At 40.6% G+C, this 24,604-nt stretch overlaps 1 protein-coding gene across 1 annotated transcript; it reads right to left on the minus strand.

Moving 5' to 3' along the window:
* Positions 1–3,398: 3,398 nt before the first annotated feature.
* Positions 3,399–24,575, minus strand: LOC121946916 (DDB1- and CUL4-associated factor 1-like). Its single transcript, XM_042491742.1, has 25 exons — positions 24,380–24,575; positions 22,502–22,622; positions 22,325–22,401; positions 22,165–22,238; positions 21,959–22,072; positions 19,604–19,741; positions 18,817–19,413; positions 17,242–17,343; positions 16,986–17,144; positions 15,425–15,604; positions 15,052–15,261; positions 14,697–14,866; positions 14,221–14,345; positions 13,637–13,872; positions 11,201–12,276; positions 10,897–11,095; positions 10,483–10,565; positions 9,922–10,006; positions 9,585–9,818; positions 8,647–8,740; positions 8,082–8,186; positions 7,290–7,363; positions 7,078–7,173; positions 6,702–6,975; positions 3,399–4,845 (listed from the first exon to the last, which is right to left on the minus strand). Exons 2-25 carry the CDS (start codon positions 22,612–22,614, stop codon positions 4,790–4,792), a joined length of 4,671 nt encoding a protein of 1,556 aa, XP_042347676.1. The 5' UTR covers positions 22,615–22,622; positions 24,380–24,575; the 3' UTR covers positions 3,399–4,789.
* Positions 24,576–24,604: the final 29 nt, after the last annotated feature.

Below are 24,604 nucleotides of genomic sequence, written 5' to 3' on the forward strand. Positions count from 1 at the left end.
ACACTTAATTTAGAAAGCATTTTTGACCCTTCTTAATTTGGTTCTGGTGATTTTTTTAATGTGTTCTATTATTAACTATGGGGGAGGCCACAGGAAAATTTAGTGGCAAATCTCTGCATGCACAATTCAACAATCAAGTTGACTTCAGTAAAAACACTTCAAGGGCAATAAAGATGGGATTATTCACAAGCAACTGATGAACAGCATAACTAATGTGTGATTTAAATATATATCTAAACTCAGATGCTGCTCATTCTTAATGCAAATGCACACTTCCCGTTGCAGGTTGTCTCTTAGCACTTTTTTCCTGCATGGTTCCTCTCACATACAGAAGCATTTCGTCGATATAAAGAGGGTTCTCACATAAAACTAGGCAGTCTATGCAGCAGAAAGACACATACTTTTACAATTGGTGCTACATGACGAGTAAAAAAAGAGAAAAAGGACTGTGGCTTTGGCTTTTGCTCAAGAGGTGGAAAACTTACAACTACCAGAATTCACTGTGCCATACCAGAGCAATAAATTCTCCCACCTGTGGGTGACGTAATGCGAAGTGAAACTTTGGACACAGTAGCAGCCAGCTAGTTACAAATAGTCTTGTATTACAGTTTAGCAGTAAGCTAAAACATGTTTCAGAAAAATTTTGAGGTGAGAAAAAGGCAACACAGTAACACAGCAATCTTGGTTTATATTTGATCAGTGTTGCTTAGTTTTATGGTTTTCTCTGCCTCCATTTTCACAATGAAAAGAGCAGTATGGTGCCAACTTTCTGTATCCAAACTTTCCATCCAAAGCATCGCTTTAAAAGTAACCTGGAAAACTGCTATCTCATCTCACTGGACATAATTTTACAAACATTACCGATAGATTCTATTTTTTTTTCTTAAAAAGGTATACTAAGCAGAATTTCCCTAAAAAAACACAACGCATAGGATCATACAAAAGTAATCCCTCTCAATCATCACTTATGACCCACCATAAGGGTGTTGTGGTGTATTTTGTTTGCACAGACTCTGCTCTCTGCCTGCATTTTCTGATTATTTTGCTGCGTCCAGGACGTTCCTGGGGACAGTGCACAGGTGAGGTTGAGACATTATAAAAAAAGGTAGCGACCAGGTGTCAGAAAGCAGCATGCATCCAGGAGGAAGCTCTAAAAAATCATGGACAAAGCACGGCAAAAACGCAAATACAGCAAGGCGAAACACCAAGCAGAGTGAATCTGGGTTCGGCTTTCATTTTCACTTTTGCTGGCAAAACTGTTTACAAATAGTAACTGACAATTCCTGCATAGTATGCATTTAATGCTGGGGCATGCTGTGAACAGAATTAACACCATTATCATAACCTTCATCTAATGAGGTAGATCTGTTTTGCAAAAGAGAGCTGAGTACAGCAGGAGAAATGGAACAGAGAAAAGGTACAACTTAACACAGCCAGTTAAACAAAAACACGTACAAACAGCATCAGAAACAATCACAGATATCTCGTAAAAATGGTCCAAAATGAAAATTTAAATTCATCCAATTGGACCACACTTTAAAGTATCAGAATCCTTTGTAATTCATTCTGTTTGTACGCTGCCAAATGCTGGAAGGCAGTTCCAGTTCAGATTTTACTCGTGCGGTATCAAGAGTAAGCCAGTCCTGGGATCTGGTCTGATGAACAGTAGCTTTCAATTTGAGAGGAGATGTGATACACTAAGACAGCTTTAATAGGATACATTTACAAACAACAGAAGTAGTGTGTAGTTCACTGCTTGTTGTGGGCGAGGTGGAAGTAGCAGCATGAGAGTAGAGCATATCTCCACAGTGAAACATCCGACATCTGGTCGACAAAAGGAGAAGTACACACTTTATCACGATATAGGAAAATGATTTTTATCTTCAGGTTCTGTGCCAGCAGTTCCTTTGACATGTCGTCCCCAAAATAAAGACTGCTATCTAACTGAATTACCAAATACTTACATTTACATTTAAGTTTAAGGTTATGCAGAGATGCCTGAAGAACGTTAGAGGAATTTAGACATGGCTCTATCTAGAGAGGAGCTGTGTACATACAAGATTTAAACATCTGCATATCTATCTATCTATCTAGTTCTATATATACAACTGGCATAGTTGAGTACGGGCTAAAAGTCCCAAGCTCCAAATGGAAGACACCTACAAAGGTGGTGAAGAATGATGGGGCTAAGATCCTGTGGTACTTCCACATCCAGACTGACAAACTGGTGATGGCTAACCAACCGGATATCGCGGTGGTCGATAAACAAAAGAAAAGGGCAGCATTGATAGATGCATGATCCCGAGCAAAAGAAACATCAGGAAGAAGGAACACAAGAAGCTCGAGAAATACCAAGGGATGAAAGAGGAGTTAAGAGAAGATGTGGAAGGTGAAGGCGGCAGTGGTACCCGTGGTGATCGGAGCAGCTGTAGCACCCAAACGGGGACAGTGGCTCCAGTAGATTTTAGGAACAACATCTCAGATCTTAGTCCAGAAGAGTGCAGTCCTGGGAACAACTAAGATGCTGCGTAGGACCATTAAGCTCCCAGGCCTCTGGTAGAGGACCTGAGCTTGAAGGAAGAAACCGCCCAGGGCATTAACACGTAAATTGTGATGCTGTTGCGGTCCGTATATAATGCATGATTTATTTTTAATTGCTGGCCAAAATTCCTGTCTTTAAGAAGCTGTACTGGGCTGAATTTAAAGCTAGAGTGATGATATTTGCATTATATGAAACTGGAAGACCTGAGAAACCCATGAGTGTGTCATGGTATCTTCTCAGGAAGGAGGCAAAATAACACTCCAAAGTTACGCTAAATTTTGTCAGTGAGAGTGCTAACACTGCTAACAGTGCTAACAGAGTTAACCGTGATATCATAACAATGTGTGTCAAAATTGAGCCACTTACTCCCCAGGGGGGAAGAGACCAAAGAGCTGACACAATGTTTCTACAGTAAAGCCATTGGTTCAAGACAGCGCTACAAGTGGTCATCATCAAATGAGCGGCAGGGCTAGCTAGCCCCCACCAGACCTGGGTGGTGCATGAAAAGCAGCAAAATTAACCTGAAAGACAGCATGCGTGAGTGGTCAACAATATTCTCAGCTTCTAACCAATTAACAGTCAGCTGTTGACAAAAAAACTGTTGTTCCCACAGCCCCTTCAAGAGATAATTGAACAATAAGGCCTGGGCTGAAAAATACCGAAGTACCCGACAAAACCACCAAGTTTATGTCTTAATGACCTTGATATTGGTTTCCGTTTCAGCATGCACTCTTGCTTTCCTCCGTTTAAAAGACCCACAACTGTTTAACACACCTCTGCTGTTACAGCTTTTAAATATCTCCTGCCCGCAAGCATCATTCACACTCCATTAACGTAGTGCACAAAGCTAATTTTGCAGCTTTATTTATAGTAAAAATACTTTAGATACATACAAGCTGTACATAAACCGTTTCAAGAAACTCAACATCAAAGTCTTCTTATGGAAAAGAAAACAGGTAAAATAAACAGATACAAGGCAAAAAACATGAGAAATCAACGTCTGCACTGCTTTCAAAAAGTGTGCAAGTGAAGGCATTTGTTTTGTCACTGTTGAGACTTTGAGGCCTCCTGTCACTCCACCAAGAGGAAAGTCAAGTTTGAAGTGAATTATTTGGCTAAATTTTATCACCATCGTTTTCTTTCCAATGTGTCTAGGCTCTTTTAAGATTTAGCAAGATCGATTTCATTCAGAGAGATGAAGTTTACTATCAGTCCTGAACCAAAGTCACTGTGATAAATCCTCAGTTTTCCAACATAAGATTAGGTTACATTTTCACTGTATTATTGGACTTTTGCCGTTATCAACAGCACAAATCCCTGTAATCTTTTTAAGAAACATCCACTAGAGCCAAACCCTTGTGTGGCTCAATAAAGCCTATGATAACACAAAAGTAGAGAGCTGTTGAAGCCTCTATATGTTTGTCGTGCTGATAGTGAGCAGGTGTGTCAATAGTTTTGTTACAGTGTCCAAACTACTTATGGTTTCTCCAGCAAATACAAGAGCACCAGGTTGATTTATTTTTGTCTACTTACAAAATGAAATCAGAAGGCTACTGTACGTTCACCAATGGCACTGCTTTGTGTGGCGTTTTGGTCATCGGTTTATGGTGAAAGTAAAAAACCTGAAGGCGAAGTTTGACGCTTGATGAACCATCAACAACATGTTTATGCATTACATTAGCTGCCTAATTTGATGCTTTATTACTTTTTGGTGATTATTCCAGGCGGCCTGGCAAAACACAAGCTTGAGAAAGAGCGTTGTATTGTTTGCCACACAAATGCAGACCCGAAGCACTGCGATGTAAGCCTTTCTCCCTACAAACACTAATCTGTGACCAAACAGAGGCTTACAAAGTAAGAGAATCAATATCAAATGAAGAGACTCACTTAAAAAGCCGGAAATGTGATAAAATATAAAACTTTGCTTCACTGCATCTACACACTGGAGATTTCGGCCATCATCAAGCACACCTTTTTTTGTTATAAAACTATATAATATACAATCAGTTTTGCCCACAAGTAAGTCAATTTGTGCAGCCCCCCCCCCCCCCTCCATCTCTATGAGATTGTTGTTTCTTGGTCTCGTCACACAGAGTGTGGACACCTACTGTTTCAAACTGGCAGTGCTCCACTTTATCTCCCACCTCATCTGCTGATATTATCCTCCTTTCCTTGCCTCCTTTTCTGCAGCTCACATGTCCATGAGGCAGACGTCTTTGACATGTCGTCCCTGACGCCACTGGCTCCTCACTCATTCAGGGATAAGATGATGTCATCCTCAAGGTCAGAGTTGTCGGAGCTGTCTGTTTGCGCGATAGACAAATACAGATTTTAGAAATGTGAATGTGAAGGAGCACTAGATGTATTTTTTCCCTCTAAGATTCATGCTTCCTCTGTCATTCACTGGAATAACCAAAGACAGCAGTTTTTTAAATTCCACTGGGAGAGACAACATTTCCTCACAGTGACCAGACAGGCATGAAAACATAGAAACTGGACCAAACATCAGGCTTGTTCCATCACTTAGCTGAGACTGCACATCAGGACCCCGTTCTTCAAATGTATCTCAATGCTTTTCATCAGCGGTCTGATGAAGAGTGTGATGCACAAAACATCACCTCGGTGGTACGGTTTCAGTGGTGTACCAGTTTCAAGGTTTTCTTTTTCTTTTCTCTCTGTAAATAATAATGTAAAATTGTTGATATTTTATTTTGTAGATGTGGGTGTATGCGTATATTTTTAGGTAGAGTATAGATTTAAATTAATAAGGAAGCAGCTAATTAAAATTCACTGACTTGTGGAAAAGGGGTGAATTAAATATGTTTGTACCTCTTCTCACTCCTTTTCGAATATGTAAACCAAGTCATCATGTGTTTGACCATTTCTTTTGCTTTACGTTTTCATTGTAAATTTTACTTTTTTATCCACCTGCTTGTTTGTATAATCATTTCTCTATTTTCTTTTACATGTTCAAAATAAATAAATAAATGGAGGAAAAAAGAAAAAAAATGAAGGTATGCTGTGATAACTAAATTGATGGCTGTCATATTATGAATGACATGAAAGGGAGACTTTTTATAGATACTGATATTTTAAAAATGGTTTCCAGTTTCAATTACAGTAATAAAACATTTGTTCAACCAAACAAAAAAACCTTGATTTGTTTGTACCCTATTTTCAGTCCTGCAAGGGTCATCGTAAGTAAAAATAATAGTTATTCTGTAATACCATGATACAGTGATATTTTCTGAGATTGTTATCCTACCATGAAGTCTTGTATCCTTTAAACCTTACTTTGTGGTAATTTAATTAAATATTTATGAGAGGTTAGTCTAGTGTGTGGGTTCTGTTTTTCCCTATTTTGCATAATCCAAAAGCACCTAGTGTTCATTGTCTGGACGTGCATGCTTCTGTAAACTTTTTAAACCCAGAAGAATGACCAGATATTTAAATACAACAATTATTGAGTGAACGCAGTTATACCCTGAGTGATACAGTGTTCAGGGTTAAGTAGATTTCACTGCATGGCCAAGTTTCAATCCACATGAATACAGTCTACACATGTATTGCATGTAAAATTTAAATATTGCACTGTTTAAATGACAACACCTTGTCATAATGTTGTTAAATGTCACGTTTCTCGTTTGCATCCCCTTTTAATAGTCAAAACATTTTAACTTAGTCCATATCTTTTATTTTTATAAGTACCTGTTTTATATTGTTGCAAAGTATATATATATTTTTTTTACTGTTTGTGAAAATTAAATAGTGATAATAAAGCTGATAGTTTGAAAGGGTTATTAAAAAACCTACAGGTTTTATTTGGAATTCCTCATCCCTCTAAGGAAAGAAGTCATTTGTGTCTGAAAATGACTCTCTGTATGAGCTTTAAGCACTTCTGCAGATTTGGGCTTAAGGACGTGTTGCTCTGACGACATCTGCAGATAAATCTTAAGCCAGCTTTGAAGAGCTGGAAAATCCTGACTTGTGTCTACAGTGAAATCAAGCTAACTGGGTTATCTGCGTACAGAGAACGCAGCCCAGACAGCTGAAAATTAAATCAAATACATACTGCAGAAAAGAAAGTAAACATTTAAAACTGAAACATTTAAAGGCCTGAACTCAACAACTCTGTAGAACCTGTAGAAGCGCTACTCACCATTGTCACCGTCCAGATCAACGTCATCATTATCGGAGTCATCCTCGTCATTGTCATCCTCATCGTCGTCATCCCCGACGTCAACATCGTCTTCGAGAAGACGTGCCACCTCTTCATCAGAGGGAGAGAATTCATCGTTTCCATCATCCTCCTCTTCGTCCTCCTCATCCTCTCCGCCGTTTTCGTTCTCTAGCTCGGCAATAAGAGGATCTGTATCGACGTCGTCGTCTGAATCTTCATCATCGTCGTCGTCTTCCTCCTGATCGTCATCCTCCTGTTGCATGCATAACAAAAAAAAAAAACAAAGAAAAAAATCATTTTTAATCCTGACAAATAGAAACCAAACACTCCAATAATAGAAAAATAAAGTTAGAACCTGATCCTCCTCATCCTCCTCCTCTTCCTCTGCGAGTCTCTGCCGGCCAACTTCATACAGCCTGCAAACTGTGTCGGTGTTCACAGAGTCTTGGTTCTACGAGGCAGGCAGTTGAAAAGGAAATTCAATTCTTTCTCATATTTAAAAGGGCACATAATAATCTCAACCTTTAGCAAAAAGTAATTACACTGTAAAGTCACAAAAAAGCTTACCTCAATCACAGCAAGGTAGCAGTCTTTGGTATCAGTGCAAAGGTCAAAAATATTCCTCTTGACATCAATAGTGGCTGGAAGGCAACATGTCAGGGATCAATTTATGAAAACACTACTATAAATAACCTAAAATAGATAGTATATGTATATGTATATGTCATTTACCATAATTAAACGACTACTGCAGTGTATAATATATACCATCGAAACAGAATGAATAGAAAGGACATTGAACTGTTTGTCGTGGTCGGCTGTAAGATAAGAAAATTGTGATTGTTGTAGGTTGTTATGGCGAAAACACACTTTTTAGTCATCTAAATAGTTAGTCCACTGTTTCAACAATCACAGACTCAGATTTAGTCGAAATAAAACCTTAATTATCCCCATGATCTCTGCCTTTTAGCTGTCTACTGAACTGCAGCTCTCACTCGTCCTTTTGAGGCAGCTACAGAAGGTCTTGTTTCAACAAACGTGCAGTTAATGGCACAGAAAGGAACAGGGAATAACAGCTGCGGGAATATTTTTAATGTTTAATATTTGCAATGAATGCTTTTTTGTAATACTCCACTGCTCGTTGGGTCATTGCTGCAAAACCTGACCTCTGTGAGTTCACAACTTGCTACAAGTCAGTTTGTTAATACAAAAGTTTAGTTTAGTTTGTCCTTTTTACTTGTGTCCTTACATTTCTATGATATATACTCAAAAGTTAACCAAAAAGTAAAAATTCCTTAATAATTACAAAGGACTTGGAGAAGGGATTAATTAAAGTGGGGTGAGGGCAGGACGTCTTACCGATTGGTTTGTAGTCTGTGGCATTAAAGGTCCTGAATGATGAACCAAATGGACTTTTCATCTGCATCTCCATCATGTCATCCTCATCGTCAGCCTGCAACATTGCTGCAAAACCAAAGAGCCAGAGAGCGTGAGAGTGTGAGAGAGACAGACAGTAGATAAAACTGTGCTCAGTGAGCTGGCTAGCTGTGGTTCGGCCTCCTGAGACGTCCAAGTGGTCGTCGCACGGGCTGAACCATTATGGCACGCCCATTGCTCTTCCTGTGAGGTGGCGTGAACCAGCTGGTTCTCTCTGTTGCCAGTCCAACACAGAGCCTTCTGCCCATATGGCTCCGAGTGACGGTGGTACCAAACACACACACACACACACACACACATGCATACACACACCTCTACAGGCTCTGTTCACACCTCTCTACAAGTACACACATGCTCACTTTGCGTCATAATTACCAGCCTTTCACTCACACACACACCTTTCACACACACTTGCACTTACTGTGGAGTTGAGGGCTTGATGCCAGAACTTCTACATTACCCATCATGCAGTGGCTTCTGTATTTACCTCCGTAGATGACTGTGCCATTGTTGTTGAAGACTATCCTGCACTGGTCCAAAGCGGGAACCGTGTGGAGAAGGTGGAAGGTCCGCAGGTCCCACTGAAACTCCAACTAAGGAGCATGACACCATTTTTCATTTGCGGCAACTAAATCTGCTACGAATTTAATTACACAGCGATTAAAACCATCCCCAGGGTAATGAAATCAATTTTCAGTGCAATAAATATTTAATGTTTAGCAGTGAAATAAAAGCCCAACAGTCATCCAATCACTAGAGCGACTACAAATTTAAACACTGATGCAATCTCTTTTTTCCGTCCTGGTCAGATTTATGAAATGTTCTGATGTATACCCATTACTTCAGTTAATGTTAAACAAGCATTTTGAACCAGTCATGGTAACCACTTCATTTTAATTTTAGTAATTAATTAAAAGATTGTCCCATCTTAATGCTGCAACATTTTTTTTACCACATGGTGATGTACTTAAGCATTTCGATTTTTTTGCTCACGCATTTTTCTGCCTCACACTTTGGAAAAAGGCAGTTAACAACATTTTTGGCCCTGCTGGTGACATCCGAGTGGTGGCAATGTCTGTCAGTCCCCCACTTTGGTCCAGACTGAAATATCTGAACAGCTACTGGATCCACTGTCGATAAATTTGTACAGATATTCATTGTTCCCAGTGGATGAATCATACTGACTTTGGTGATCCCCTGGCATTGTTTCTGAAGTATCACCATGAGCTTTACATTTGCATTTTTGACAAATACTGCCAAAATATCGGACATAATTTCTGTGACATCACCCACTGACTTGTGGACATATTGAAGCCTCAAGTTCAGTAATTTGGATGTCACCATCTAATGTTTTTGGAAAATTTTGTTGATACATCTCAACTAAAGACAATCCCATCATACAACAACACACCATCTCAAGGATACAATTTCTGTGTTTACAATGACCTCCAGGCCGTTGGGATGGAACACACCGCTGATGTTCATGTTGAACTTGTCAAACTTGTGGATGGCCTGAGCCGTGCGCACATCCCACAGCACGCCGTCATTCAGCACCAGGTCATCTGTTGGATTAAAGGTGGCACAGTTCCTCTTGTAGTTGTTGGCCAAGTCTGGGTTGTTTAGAGTCAGAGTTACCTGACCCGTCTGGATGTCATAAATCTGAAGATGACAAGAGCTGAATGTAAGTTCACTTTCTTTGGGTAATGTTTTTCAGTATGTATCATTTTATATTATCATGTTTAAAAAATGCTGACATACGTACTCGTGCTATATGTTCCTTGGTCCCAATGACACGATCTTGTGAAAGCTTACTGAACTCGACATAATGATCGCCCAGAAAAGAATGCCTACAGACAACAAGAGCAACATTTCAACATTTAATCAGAAACATGGAGCCAGTGTGAGTTTAAAAGCGGAGTAGTTAAAACTTATAATTGCTTAAAGACACTGCAGAAGGAAATCCAAATCCATCAGCGAGTCCCAGTGTTGCCTTGGTTAAACTGTACGGATGAATGATGCAAAGTGCTTGTGTTCCATGAACTGAAGACCGCAGACCTCAGGCTGTTAGCGTACATAATTTAACAGCATGTCATCTTCTTTCGGCAGCTCCCGCCTTTGATAACATTAAGCTGCTGTAACATTGGGCACTGAAGACCACATACATATGATCACAGACAGGTTTAATTGAACTGTTGATTGATGGTCTATGGTCACAGTGTTCATGTCGTACATGCTGTTTGCAATTTTGGACTGCTAAGGTTTCAACATGTTGTATGTAGCTGGTAAAAATATATTTTCAGTCTCTTGTGCAAACATCACTTACTTCATGATGAAGACTGATTTCATGCCCCACAGTGCAGAGAGGGGGTAACTCCAAGAGGCTGACGTCAAGAGCAGAGAGCCATCCTGCAAACACAAAATGAGAAGATTAAAGCTTACATGCAAGCTGACATAGAAACACAATTTGTTTGAAATAATACCGTGCTTCTGATATTGTTTTTCCAAATACCTGGTTATAACTTGTTACAGGGGATCTATAAAAGTTTTCTTGATTTTCTGGTATACACACACACGCACGTGTGTATACATATATATATATATATACACACACACACATAATAATACATCCAAGCAACATATTGCACATTTTTACCTTTACACATCTTACACAGAAGAGGATAAAGCTAAATTCAGCAACACATAGCATCAAACTGCTTATATTCTAGAAGCTACAGACCCGTGAGGGCTCCAGGTGAGTGATGGCTGAACTGTGACAGCTGTAGCTGGCTTCCTCCTGGCCTGTAAACACATTGTAGAGTTTGAGCTGCCCTGTGCACGTCCCGAGCATCAGGAACCGCTCGCGAGCTGAGAAGGCACAACACATGAATCCACTCTCGTCCTCGTCTGCCTCCCTGAACACGGAGATGGGACGAAACCTGGGGAACAGAAAGTAAAAAGTGTAGAGGAATGACTGTGAAGGAGGTCGAGTAATCTCATGTTGTGTTGAAGGAAGGAAACATGAATCTAACAAAGCTACCCACCTGCTAAAGATGAGATGTCTGTCAAAGCAGCCTCCATCCACTCCTCCATATTTAGGATATATAACCCTTCGTGTGTGTCGGGATGTAAAGTTGATGGGTGCTTGGCGTCTCTGTTTGGGCTCAGGGCACTGGTGGGGGGTAAAAAGGGAGAAAGGCGGGCATGTTGCCACAGGGTTTTTACAGCGCGCATGCTGCTCCCTCAGGTACTCTGTGATGATGCTGTCTAACGCAGGGGGGGAGGGCAGGTGCCTGTCAAACTGTTTTTTCATGGCCGGACTCTGGCTGAAGGCGCCATGGTCAGATTTCTGTCTCAGCACCCGCGGTTTCTTGCAGCTTGCCGTACCACACCCGGTTTGCCGTTCACGTGAGAAAACAATTCGTCCGATCAGAGGGGAGCCGTTGCTACATGGAGGGACAGATGGTGAGGGGAAAGCAGGAGAAGAAGACACAGTGGGTTGTGATGTAGAGGGACGCGTTTGTGGATTGCTGGACCCTGGGGTGGATGAATGCGAGGGATGGTTTACGAGTCTGGACCCAACACCGTTGGCCAGCCGTGGGGTGCGGGGTAGAGTAGCGACAGGGGAGGCAGGTAGGGGAGGAGCGACAGGAGGGAAAGCAGAAGTCGAATGTGCAGAATGAGACAGACATGCCATCGGGAGATCTGCCTCCTTGGTGAGTGTGGTGGCGGTGTCATGAAGGCCTTTGGCCACAAGGTGGTTCCTAATAAGCAGCAGCAGCTCTTTCTCAGGGAAGGAAATCCTGGATTGAGCGACCACACTGGCCCTCTGCAGCCATGCCAGAGACACGTCCGTACCAATCAACAGCGGTTTCCCAGAAATCCGTTCTATCAGCTCAGCAGCAAACTTACAGAACTTGACATGTTCGCTGCGTTTGTCCTGGAGCACAGGCTCCTTCATGAGCTGCTGGATGTGTCCGCTGCTGAACAAAGGCAGCTTGCTGATGATCTGTCTGACGGAGCTGGAGCGAGACAGACCCACCAGAGCCTTGCAGGCCAGAGCTCGGATCTGATCTGCATCTGTAATGGGCATCTTCACCGTCAGCAGGGACAGCAGCACCTAAAGAACAGACGCAGGATGTAAGTTAAAAACAAAGGCTGACAGAACAGAGGGCTTGTTTGAAAGGTTTTTTTTTAGGAAGGCTCCCAACTGAGTGAACTGACCCGGTCGTGTCTCAGAAAAATCCTCTAAATGCTAAGGAAGGGCTCTTCAGTGCTTTGCTATCTTATTTATTCCGGCAAACACAAAAATCCTTCTTTAAAGAGCATATAAGTAACTGCAGTCCCACAATTCTTCACTCAGGCAGCACACAACTCAACAATAATCACATTTCTGACCACTTGGTATCTATCAGTCTGGTCAACATTTAGAGATTTGGCTTTGATGATAAAACATGAGTCTGAGAAAAAATTACTCAAAGACCCAACAAAGCATTAAAACAAATGTTCTAATGTTTGTCTCATCTTTTATCTTTACATCAACGAGTCCAAGTTAGCTCTTTGCACAGTGTTTTTTATCTAAATCCCAATTTTACAGCCTGACATATAAATGCATTCAGTATAAATCCTATGCAAGATGAAGAAATCCTTGTGTTATGCAGGGCAAGTTGATGTCAATTGATGCCACAGCACCATTTACCACCGCAGTTCTTAGCAGCACAAATATGTCTCTAAATTCTTGCAGCTGCAACAATCTTGAACACCATATTACAGAATGACTAGAGAAACTTTGTGGTCACTGTTTGGCACAATCCCAAAACACCTCTTGACCCTGCAGCTGTGCCCTTACCACTCTGTTTTGTGTGCTCAAGTCTGGGGGTAGAGTGTCCCAAGTCTTGTTGGGATAGAGGGGTAATTACGAAAGCCTGAAACTTTTTTTTTATGTTTTTGGAGCTTTTTTGGCCTTTATTAGATAGGGCAGCTATAGCATGAAAAGGGGAGAGAGAGGGGATGACATGCAGCAAAGCATCAAGGGTGGAATAAAACCCGCGGCCATTGTGGCAAGAACATAGCTTTTGTGCATGGGGCGCTCATTCTACCAGGTGAGCTCGCGGGTGCCCCACGATAGCCTGAAACTTAGGCTGTGAACAAACACGAGCATCCTGACAAGCCCAAAAAGATACCTAAATCCCTCGCAAGTGAAATCATCACAGCAATGGATGGTATATTTGCACTGTCTGGCAACACTAACAATGACATATTAGGCTCTTAAAGAGTTAACCAGTTTCACAGGGGGAAGATTTCAACCTCTACCTGCTTGTAAGTCTTTTAAGAGGGATTAAACAGGCACACGAAAACAGGGTGTAGGGGTAAAAGTAAGAATGAGATAAGGCAATTCTAAATGTTTTAAAAATGTCAGGTACAGCCTTAAAAAAAACAAACAAACAACGGTTTTGTTGACAGGTATAAATTAGGTCTACCTTGATGCCATTGTTGGACTGCACCACATTCCACATCTTAGTGAGCACACTCTCGCTGGCTTTGGTCTGCTGAGGCAGGCGGCGACGGGGGGTGCCTGCGATGAACTTGCCAATGCTGGACATGCGTTTGTCTGGAGCACAGACGCAGTTGATGACGACCTGCAGAGCTGACTTCTGAATCTCGGCATCATTTACAAACACCTCTCCCTCTGCCACTGCCAGGACGATACTCATTCCTGAGGGAGAAAAACAAATGATTGAATGAAAAACATTGAACAAAAATAACACTTGGAGTTATGCCATCTCTCAGCAGAGCTGGGCACAGGTATTATGAAATAAACAAAAATGAAAATACAAAGCTGCTGCGTGTTATTACATTCTGTGGAGGGTGATAATACTTCTAATTTTATTGCAATACATTTCCAAAATGCTACTGCTCGTGCTCACCTATAATGTGACAGCTGCTTAGTGCAAACACCACGAAACGTATGCAATTCTCCTTGGCTGTACACAATTAGTTTAACATTGTCGATTAATATAAAATACAAAACACCTCAGTGGCATCACAATCCGAAAACACCTACCGACAGTGGAAACAGTGGATCCTCCCTCATCGAGCACAGCAACAGCCTCAGACAACAACAGCTGGGTCTTTGGAACAACTGTGAGGATGCTCAGGATGTCGAGGGCATAACGCACTGTATCGCTCCTACAGGGAAAGAAAGAATTATCATGTTATCATTATCTCATCATTATATCGCCACATAACGAAGGGAGAACTGTAAAAACAAAAGGATGATGAAGCAAGAAGTAGGGATGCAAACACATGGTGATAAAAGAGAGAGCTACCAAAGATTGAAAAAAATGCCCACCTAAAGTGCTATTTTTGCGTTATGATTTTGTCACAATATCATATGCTCTTATTGACTTTACTTTCTTACTTAACAGCTGTTTTATTAGTTCATTTCCTGTATTTTATTTGATCATGCTTTTAAATGTGCTCTATAAATATCTGTGACTTGACTTGATGAAGAAATGAGAATTACTGTCTGGACCATACCTGCCATAGTAGGTCCTCCAGTCACATGCGATGGAAATGAGCTGCAGGAGAAGCTGCACACATGACAGCTTGTGAAAGACCTCCGCTGGTTCCCAGTACAGTCTGAGTGGACCATACTCTATCAGAAACTCCATCATTTCCACCACCTGCTCACGGCTGTAGCTGACCGCCTGGGGAACGATACAAGAACACAAATGAACACAAAATAAACACAAACTCTTGTTAAGAGCAACTACAGCATAAAGCATCAGAGTAACTGAATGTAACACCTGTGTAATACATTTAAACATGTTTACATTAATGAAAAACACTGTCCAGTAATGTCAGTCTCACTTATCCTTTGTCCTCTGCATACCTTATAGTATGGTTGGGAGTGAATGGGGGCACCTCCCTCTGTGCGCTGCAGGGATTGCTTCACCTGCTCCACTTTGATTGCCAGGTGGGCCTCAAAGTACCTGCGCAGGGCCATGCAGGTGTGCTTGGCTGTCTGCCTGCTGGAGAAAATCTCATCATCACTCAGCAGCGCTCCTTGGTCCTCAGGGTTCAGGATCTCCAATGTGCTAATCTGGAAACAGTCGGTTCATATCACCATCAGCATCTGTTATGTTACTGATTAGACTGCTCGGTTTACCAGTTCATGAACACATCGTATTTATTTAATGATCCAGATGGTTACATTACAAGGTTACAGTGAGGATCACATCTAGCAGACTGCTGGTTTGTCTTACCAGATTGACGAGGCGTCTGAGGCCGTCCTGCACGTCAAAGAGCTCCAGGACGGCACGGAAAGAAAAGGAGATGGAGAAGAACATGGTGGCGTGGCAGCAGCCGGATGCATGTGAGCATTCCAGCAGCCACAGCGTGTAACCAACCACATCTGACAGGATGGAGTGGGGCAACATACACACCTACAGAGGAAAGGTAACGCTTGTGATTACAAATGTGCGCTGCTTCTAGAGCTATGCAAATCTGATGAAAGAAAAAAATTTCGGAAATACTTCAATATTAATGTTAAAGATTATTTAGTGATTGAATATGTTGTTTTAATAACATTATCTGTGAAGCACTTTTTCTGCAGAGCTGCAGCCCAAAGTGACCAAAATTTTGTCGTATCTAGTACAACACATTTACATGTAAGATTTTTTTAAATAGAAGATTTATAAAGTGAAAATATTGACCAAAAACTTAAAGGAATTTGGTGTTGATCAACTCAAAGAGTAACTTTCGTTACTCTGCAACCTGGATCCCCCACGTTTTATTGTCTGAGCGGCTAATGCAGAAAACAATTTTTTGAAACTGGTGAAGTGTTGAGCGAGAGCGCTGCAGCCACAAAACAGGTTGCGATTTTATGTTAATGTGCAACTGTGCACTGTGAATTTATGTCCTGTACTTAATGGGTTCAGATTATTATTCTGAGTGTCTGACAACATCATAGAAAAGACACTAAAGAGATGGACCTTTTTGTTTAAGGGCAAAATCTTTTTTGTTTAATCAAAAACAGCCCTGAAACTGCCAATTCTCAAATCCACCAGAATCCATTTAAATATATATCAGTTTTATCATCAAAAAACACACTTGACAGCAACAAATTAAAACTAACAAAAGTCATCTTGGTTGGTCTAGTTGCTGTTTTAACAATCATTAACTCTGGTTTGGTTGAAATAAACCCTTAATTCATTCAGTAAGATGTGACATGCTAAAATTGCTGTTTATTTAAAAGGTGTCTGGTGAGTCTGGTTAGTCTGACTAGACTCGTGATGATGATTTCAGGGCTGTTTTGGTTAAACAAAAAGTGATCTTACTCTTAAACAAAAAGGTCTGCCTTTGTAGGTATCCTTTCCATAATTCTGTAAGACACTTAGAATAATAATCTGAGCCTGTAAGTGGCAAATCCAAACATTTTTAAAGGTCAGAAAACTTGCAAAAGTGCACTGAATGATTACAATACTGGACTAGTTTCAAAGGTGGTTGCTCCCATTAGTCACTCAGACACAAAAACATGGGAAAATAGGGTCCAGGTTGAAAAATAACAAAGTTACGCTTTATATAGAACATACAAAAAGTTCATAATTGTATCACTAAATTGAAAAACAGCCTTTAGGAACTTTTGAGATATATCAAACATTACCGTAATCTAAATTCCAGATTTTATTTCATATCACAGTCCACTATAATGGCACATTACCAAGCTCAAACAGCTTTCCTCTGGCACGTCAAATGTAAATCTACGAGCAAAATTGGCACAATTATAGCTATAATCATTGCATATAATGTGTGTCTGTTCTGTACCCTTTCCATAGCATCCTGGTTATAGGCAAGGTAGTAGAGGCACAGAGACACTCCAGTAGCAGCCATTGATGGCCTGGGGATTTCCAGCAACTTCTGAACTCCTCCATGAGCCACAAACTCTGCAGCAAACTTCTTGTGCAACAGCAGAGAAGCGAGGTACTGCAAGACAGGAAAAGAAAAAAAGAGAAATAAGTCAGAGGAGTTTGACCTTGCGTTTTGGCAGCAGGGAGGATCAACTCGAGGAGATGGTGTTTACCTTGAGAGCCTCAAAGGTGAGCTGCACGTCATTGGTCTGCTTTAGATCCATGTAATGCATGAGCAGCTCACGAGCTCCCATCTGCATGAACACCGCCAGCAGCTGCAGGAAGGAGGAGAAATGAGCATTGACCATACATCCATCATGTAAATTCGCTTTACTATGGAACCCTGGAAATGGCTAACTGCTGTGTCCACACATTTCTACAAAAGAATTTTCAAGACTTTCGATACACTTTTCCTAATATTTGAAGTAATTTTAAATGCACAGTGCCTGTGCAGCGATACAGCCATACATTAATACACACACACACTTCCCAGGCATTTGTGGATAAGCAAACTGATATTGCTTGCAACTTAACTCTCTCATACATTCCCGCCACCAACCAGCTGCATAATTATGCCCACTAATGATAGACCAGAACAGCACATGTGGGTAGTATGCAAAACATGAAGGACAAGCCCCTTTTTGGGGGACTGAAAACCAAAGATCATATAACTATCAATGCAATTTGACAAATCTGTATGGATTCATGACTTGATGAACAAACATTTTTCCAATAATTGTTTTGTGACCTTGCACGAACCTGAGCACTCAAAATACCTCAATAAATAAAGACAGATCGCCCTCATGTCCCACCTGTCTTCCACAATCGAGGTGGATCAATAACCCAACACAGTGGCCAGATTTTCCTGGACATTTATACATTCAAAGGTGACCGGCTCACGATACCTCTATATGTATATTTCAACAAATCAGCTGTATCATTAGGCTACATGTTATGTGTAAATAATTAACCCGTTAATAATCAGATGTTTGATCTACGCTGAGATTTAGTTGGAAACACTGTCTGATGTCTCAATACAGTATAACTGTCCTGCAGCAGCCTCCTATTCAAGCCAGCGTTTCCTGTCCATCAGTAATAAAACAAAACGATATGATTTACGACACTAACAGTGAATATTCACATATCTTATGTGTCTCAAATTTCAGTTTGAAAGCCTTAACCTGCTGTACAACAGCTTTTCAGCATTTTCCTGTTTCTCATCTGATGTGACAGCTAATTTCAGCCTTGGCAATAACGCAATAGCACAGTGCTGGTCGGATCTATGTGTATCATGTGACACTAGTGACATTTCAAAGGTCGCACAACCCAATGCTAGATTTTAAATTGTAATTTTACAGACATATTTTAGACATATTTGGGGATTTTTTTATGAACATATTTTAAACACTAGCCAAAACAATGTATATTCAAAATGTTTCAAAGACATCCTGTTAATTCCAAATCATTTCAAGGCCTGGAAAACAGTTTTTCTGATTTCATATATTTTTCAGGAAATTAATGGCCGTGGGATCCTTAATTTTTTTTTAAAAAATGCCTGAGGTGACCCTACAGAATCACACTCACATTGTATCTGAACGCAATAATGTATTTAATCATAATTAAAGAAGACTGACATCTGCTGGCAAGTCTGTGACAAGACAATCTTGTATAAAGAGATAAACAAAAATCCACACGCTGCACAATTCTGTTTTGCTATCCACTATGTGGGCTGATATTAATGGACAAACCTCCTGATACTCCCCCAGAGGTGTGAGGTACTGCAGGATGAGCCTCTGCTCGATCTCTGGGGTCAGCGGGTACAGATGATAGTTGTTGCCAATCACCCAGGGGCTCATCTCAGACCAGCTGCTGTTGGAAAGCTCAGCGAAGTTCCTTTCTGGGTCTGGCAAAGAGAAATTCAGCTTCTGTTTTGAGGTCCTGCCGCTCTCCCTCTCTGCCCTCCTTTTTAGGTAACTGCTGCCATCAGACATGCCTTGGTGTGTCAGTGAACCTGGGGCAGACATGGGCTTCATCATGGTTTTAACAGCCGAGTTGGCGCGGCTGCTGGTCTTATGAGGGGAGTTGAGTCGGAATGAAAGCTCGTTTTCAGGCTCGATAGTTGAGAAGGGAATTTCGCCATCCTCCTCCGGCCCCGTCCCCTCCCTCTCAGCTCCGTTTCTCCCCGGTGTGAAGGGCTTCTCTTCAAAGCCTCCGTCAACAGTCTCCTCATCCAAAGGTAGCAAGGGCTCACTCAAAGTCTTCCTGGGGCTGGGCCGTTTGATTTCCCTTTTATTCTCAGCGTCCTTATCCTGAAGCTCACGCAACCGATGCAGCATCAAAGGCACCTGTCAGAGTGAGGCATGAAAAACAAGTTGATGGAAAGTTGCTGTTTCACATTGCCTACTGATGATGAGCAAATTGCTCTTTGGGATAACAGATCTATCAGTTGCCGTAATACCTTGTCCATCACTGTGTACTTTTACATTATTCATTACAATAAAACTGACATTTGAGACAGCACAATCCCCTACTGACCAAAACTGAGTTCTCCTCTCTGTAGTTGGCTGCAATGTCCTGGTTCTCCATAGCGCCGGCCAACAAGCCTGTGGCGTAGATTCTGAGTGGCTGCTCGGCTTCCTGCGCCCATTTAAACAGCCTTTCAACTATGCCCTCCTAACAGGAACAAACACAGGAAATACACATAGACACAAGAATATGAACAGACTTTTAATCAGAATGTTTAGTACTGTGCTTTGCCCAACTTGCTCTCAAGACCAACACTGGAGGGTTTTTGGTTTACTTTTTTCCCCAAATGAACCTTTAAAGCTATGAGAGCCATATTTTATCAAACTGATCCTTTAATAACATATCAAGATAAGATAGAACTTCATTTATCTTGAGAGAAATTGATGTGCAGCCATTGAAATATAAAGTTAGAGGAGTGCACATACAAAGCCTGCAGCAGAAATTAACAGTAGAAAGAGCAAATTAACAGCAAAAATAAGATACAAAATATAACAAATATAAAGCTAAATTTAAAACTAGATAATAGTAAGGTTCAAAATATAAAAACTAGCGCACAGTTAAGTGCAAATAAGGTGCAATCCAATGTTTTCAATAACACAAATAGGTTACCTGTATGGAAATACAGTATGGTTTGTAATAAATGTGTTTGTAAAGTGTCAGATCAGAGGTAGTTGCTGTAAAGGTTTTAAGTAATCTGAAAGAAGTACATGAGACAAATAGCCAGTAAAAAAAATGATGTCTCTCCTCCCTTTCCCACTTATAATGACATCCATTAAAATCTACTGTGGTGCACCAAAAACAAACACTGAGATTTGATCAGCGCTGACGATCAAAGTTGATGAGCAGTGATTGATGTGACCGACAGCTCTGTTAGGGACTCCTCCGCTCTGATTGGCTGTTTGCAAAGTCTTAAGAAATGCTACACAGCAACAGAGTAAGCAGGGGAGTATGATTTTTTTTAACAGATTATCTGTCTTATGACTGTTTAAGCACATATAAAAAGTTTTTAATAAAAGTTACCAACTACACCTTTGCCGACTTTGTAAGAGTCAGGTGACAGTTTATCTATGTACTTAAATCAAATGCCTCAGCGTGATGGTCAAAGTGTAACTAGCTTGCAGGCTGGACTGTGACTCCACAAACAAAAACCACACAGCAACTGACGTCCTCTCTGGTTATCTACATTTGATGAGGTCATTGTTTAATACCAGTGACTCAGCTGTGACTTGGCTTTCAAATCTTACTTTAGATCCCAACCTGAGCATCCTGCCTTTACCCTCTGCCCATGTGTTCTTGCTAACAGCTGTAATGCCAAACAAACCAGAGTGCCTGTGTGACTAACAGAGATCTTCCACTCAGTTCAAGAGAAAACACTTCCCTTTTTTGTAGCTTCCTCTTTGTTGTTGAAACTGTGTTGTTGACAACCGCACTTTGAAAAACGTATGGATGCACAATATTGGATTTTCTGCCGATATATCATTTGGCCAATGACCAACAGTGATAGATACATATCCACTTTTTCCCACCTAATTTTAGTGATCATCAAGTCTCTTTTGTGGTGGAATTACCATCATATTGCGCACACTCAGCAGATGGAAACGTAAAATGCAAAGCTTTTCAGTGCATGTAATATTAATTCATTGTGCAAAATAATAATAATACTTCAAATGAGCGTGATGTTTTTTACATGTTCACTTTTTCAATCAAAACAAACAAACAAAAAGTCAGTCTCTCATTTTGGCACAAATCAGCATGTCTGATTCCAATATTTCATTTTAAAGCCACTATTGACCGATACTGATGACGTGCGGATATTATTGTGCATCCCTAAAAAATGCAGGCACAGCGAGCAACGTGGGTTTGTTTAGCTATTTCCTTGTTTACAGAGTGGATGAGCAGTGGGCAAACCCAATGATGCTTCTGGTTGCTTGTCTTCATCTTGTTTTGTTTTCTTATGTTCACATAAGGTATTAGCTATGTTATTATTTTAATGTTAATGCAAACAAAACATTATATTTGTGGTTTTCAATATAAATGTTGGTGAAATGATTTCTTTGCCGCTATCAGGATATTTTCAGCATGTTAAATAACTCCCTGCCAATACAGACAACCCTGATAATTTGGGTCATGATATAAAAATTTCATACTGTTTCATCTCTTGCTAGCTATATTACTTATGTCAGCATACTAAACACCAATGGACAATGTGGTCAGTAGAACAAGTGGAAGCAAGCACTACCTGATTTACTTTTAACCACTAAACACAGTATGTTGAACTTGTATCTTAAAAACTACAAGAACATTACAGAGTAACATAAGAGCTGAAATGCTGCAATCTTGACATGAACTAAGATATTAACCCACCTTTTCCTGAAAGACCACAGCTGTCTCCAATCCCGGCATGATGTTTTGAAGCAGGCGACAAGCTGCTGTGTTGAGGGAAAATTCTCGACTGGTCATCACATAGCTATTCACCAGCTACAAAAGAAAAGAAAAGAATCACCCTCTGGCTCAAATGATAAAGACAGTCCCTTGTTTTGCATGAAAATAGTCCATAAAGCCATTCTTACTGTGTTCATAAAGTCATCATTCTTGAACAGGATCTTGAGCAGGTGCCCTAACACACATTCTGGATCAGCTCTCCCTAGTGGCCAAAGGAGAAATGTCAAAAACATACACCATAATCAAATCTCCAGTAATGATCCCATGATGTGATTTTTTTTTTCATACCAGGGTGTCGATCATCAAAAGGGTCTGGGTCTGCTTTGTGGTACTCCTCTGTCTCTTTCTCAACAAGCTCTGAGATTCTGAAAGTTACATCAACACATTGACGATCTTTGAGTCATACACACCAAAACACAGCTTGTGGAAACAACTCATGATAGAGACTTTTACTAAACCACTTACTTGGTGAGGATGTTGACCAGCTCCTGTGTGCTGCCTTGTTGCTCCCTCTCCCACTGTTCCAGTAGAGCAGTCAGCTCTGCCTTGGAGTCCACACTGGCAGACGCCGACGCCATAGCGCAGCCTGTCAGGGTTGCATGCACTTAACATGTATACATTTTCATTCTTAATATTCTTTAGGGACTTGGGGGCTGCTGAGGTGTGACATTGTTTTTTGTCTTTTTGGCTCTCCCCAATGCAACAAATACTTTTCCTGCAGCCTTGCTGAGTGACTTGTTGAAAATGCTTGACCCTCTCTCCAACATAAATTATCTTTTAGATGTTAAAAATGTAACCTTCAACATTTGGAAGTTAATATTTGAAGACAAATCCTCAAGTTTAAAAATGGCTTTTTTTTCTATCAAGCATGCTGGTTAGTTAGTGCAAAGGGTTTTTTGGCAACATTTAAAATGAGATACAGTGATTTTGCTGAAATATCACTACTTTGATTTGGTTATTTTGTTTTCTGATAGGAGCATTTGTCCCACACAAGGTGTTCAAGGACCACTGGAAATTTAGAAATCCAGTGATAATTTCTATTTTTACAGCTTCTGGATATGATAAAAGGTGACATTTTATTGATTTTTATTGGAAGGCAAGCTTTCTTTAAAAATTGGCAGTAAAATAAATTCTTAATACAGCCTTTTAAAGTTGTATAAGCCAAAATAAAAAACATAAGTCCCTCCCAAGTGTCTAACCCTTTTTAAATCAGGGCAAACTGGGTTGATTTTGAAATTTTCAAAAACATTGGGGAAGGCAATCAGCAACATAAAAACTAACCTAGATATTTGTCAGGAATAGCATAAAGTTCCAAGAAAATTACCTTGAACTTAAAAAAGAAATGGAAAGTTAAAAAGGGTAATGGCCTGAAAAACTGCTTTAAAATAATACTAGTTATATAAAAATAATTTAAAATATATTGGTATGGTTATAATAAATATATAGTTGTCTGGACATTTTTCCCAAGCTTAAATTTTTTTTCTAAATCTGCTTATTTCTTGCAATTTGCAGGATATATCTTGCCAAGTTGCTCTTAATATTCAATAGGGTTCAAAGGTTTAAATACCTATGAAAGGCATCTGAAAGCAGCACAAGAAAAGTCATGTCAAACCAGGTTTTGCACCATTGCCTACCCCCCGTACGAAACGAACAGTCCCTTACAATTCAGTCAACACTTATCTGCTGCTCCATTCTGCAAATCGTGATTTATAATCCAAGAGGAAAACAAATAAACAATCTAGACACACACAAGGAACGCATGATTGTGGTCTAATGATATATTCCGCTAAAATCCTAAACAAAAAAGAGAGAGAGAGAGGGAGAGGAAGCAGACTTGCTCCATCGCTTCACTAACGTCAAACAACTATGTGCAGGTGCAGCTGCCCTCCTGGGACTGCAACTGTCAAACAGGACTGCCAAGTAGCTATTGCATTACAAGTTAGCATGTAGATTAAAATAGTTTAGCATATTTTCAACTTGGATTGATAAACGCAATCTCAGCTCCCTGCACTTCGCGTGTTTTCCTACATTCACCAATAGCTGACTCTCGCTGTACAAGGCAGCAGTAAACTCTGCCTGTTGCGGTGTTTGGCTAGCTACACTGTGGTTAAACAAGGAAGCTACCATACATAGCTCGCTAGCGACACTTTCAAAGTGGCCACTTTTGAGTTCCAGTTGTCGTTCACATAAAGCCTGAGCTGTCCAGACATGTGCAGCTCAGTGTGTCACATTCAAATTATACTCGCACCTACGAAACCTGCCTGTATGTGCAGCCTAGCACTGGGGTGTTAGCTAGCAGCATCACAGGTAAACCTGGCTACGTAGCTAGCATGCTAAGTTTACCTCGTTGTTCCGCTCAGTTCTTCTTCGCCTTTTCCAAATTTACCGAGACTCGTGTCCGCCGATATCAGTCCAAACTCGATTGCTCCTAGGCGAATATCCACGTATCGATCACCGGATCACAGCCAGGGCTTATTTCGCTTTATTGTAGCTTTGTGTTCACGGTTTATTATCATTATGGCGAACACGTTCTGCACGTCATTTCACGAGCGACGGTCCATTGATAAT

The sequence above is a fragment of the Plectropomus leopardus genome, chromosome 8 (genome assembly GCF_008729295.1).
Source record: "Plectropomus leopardus isolate mb chromosome 8, YSFRI_Pleo_2.0, whole genome shotgun sequence".
Taxonomy (NCBI): Eukaryota; Metazoa; Chordata; class Actinopteri; order Perciformes; family Serranidae; genus Plectropomus; species Plectropomus leopardus.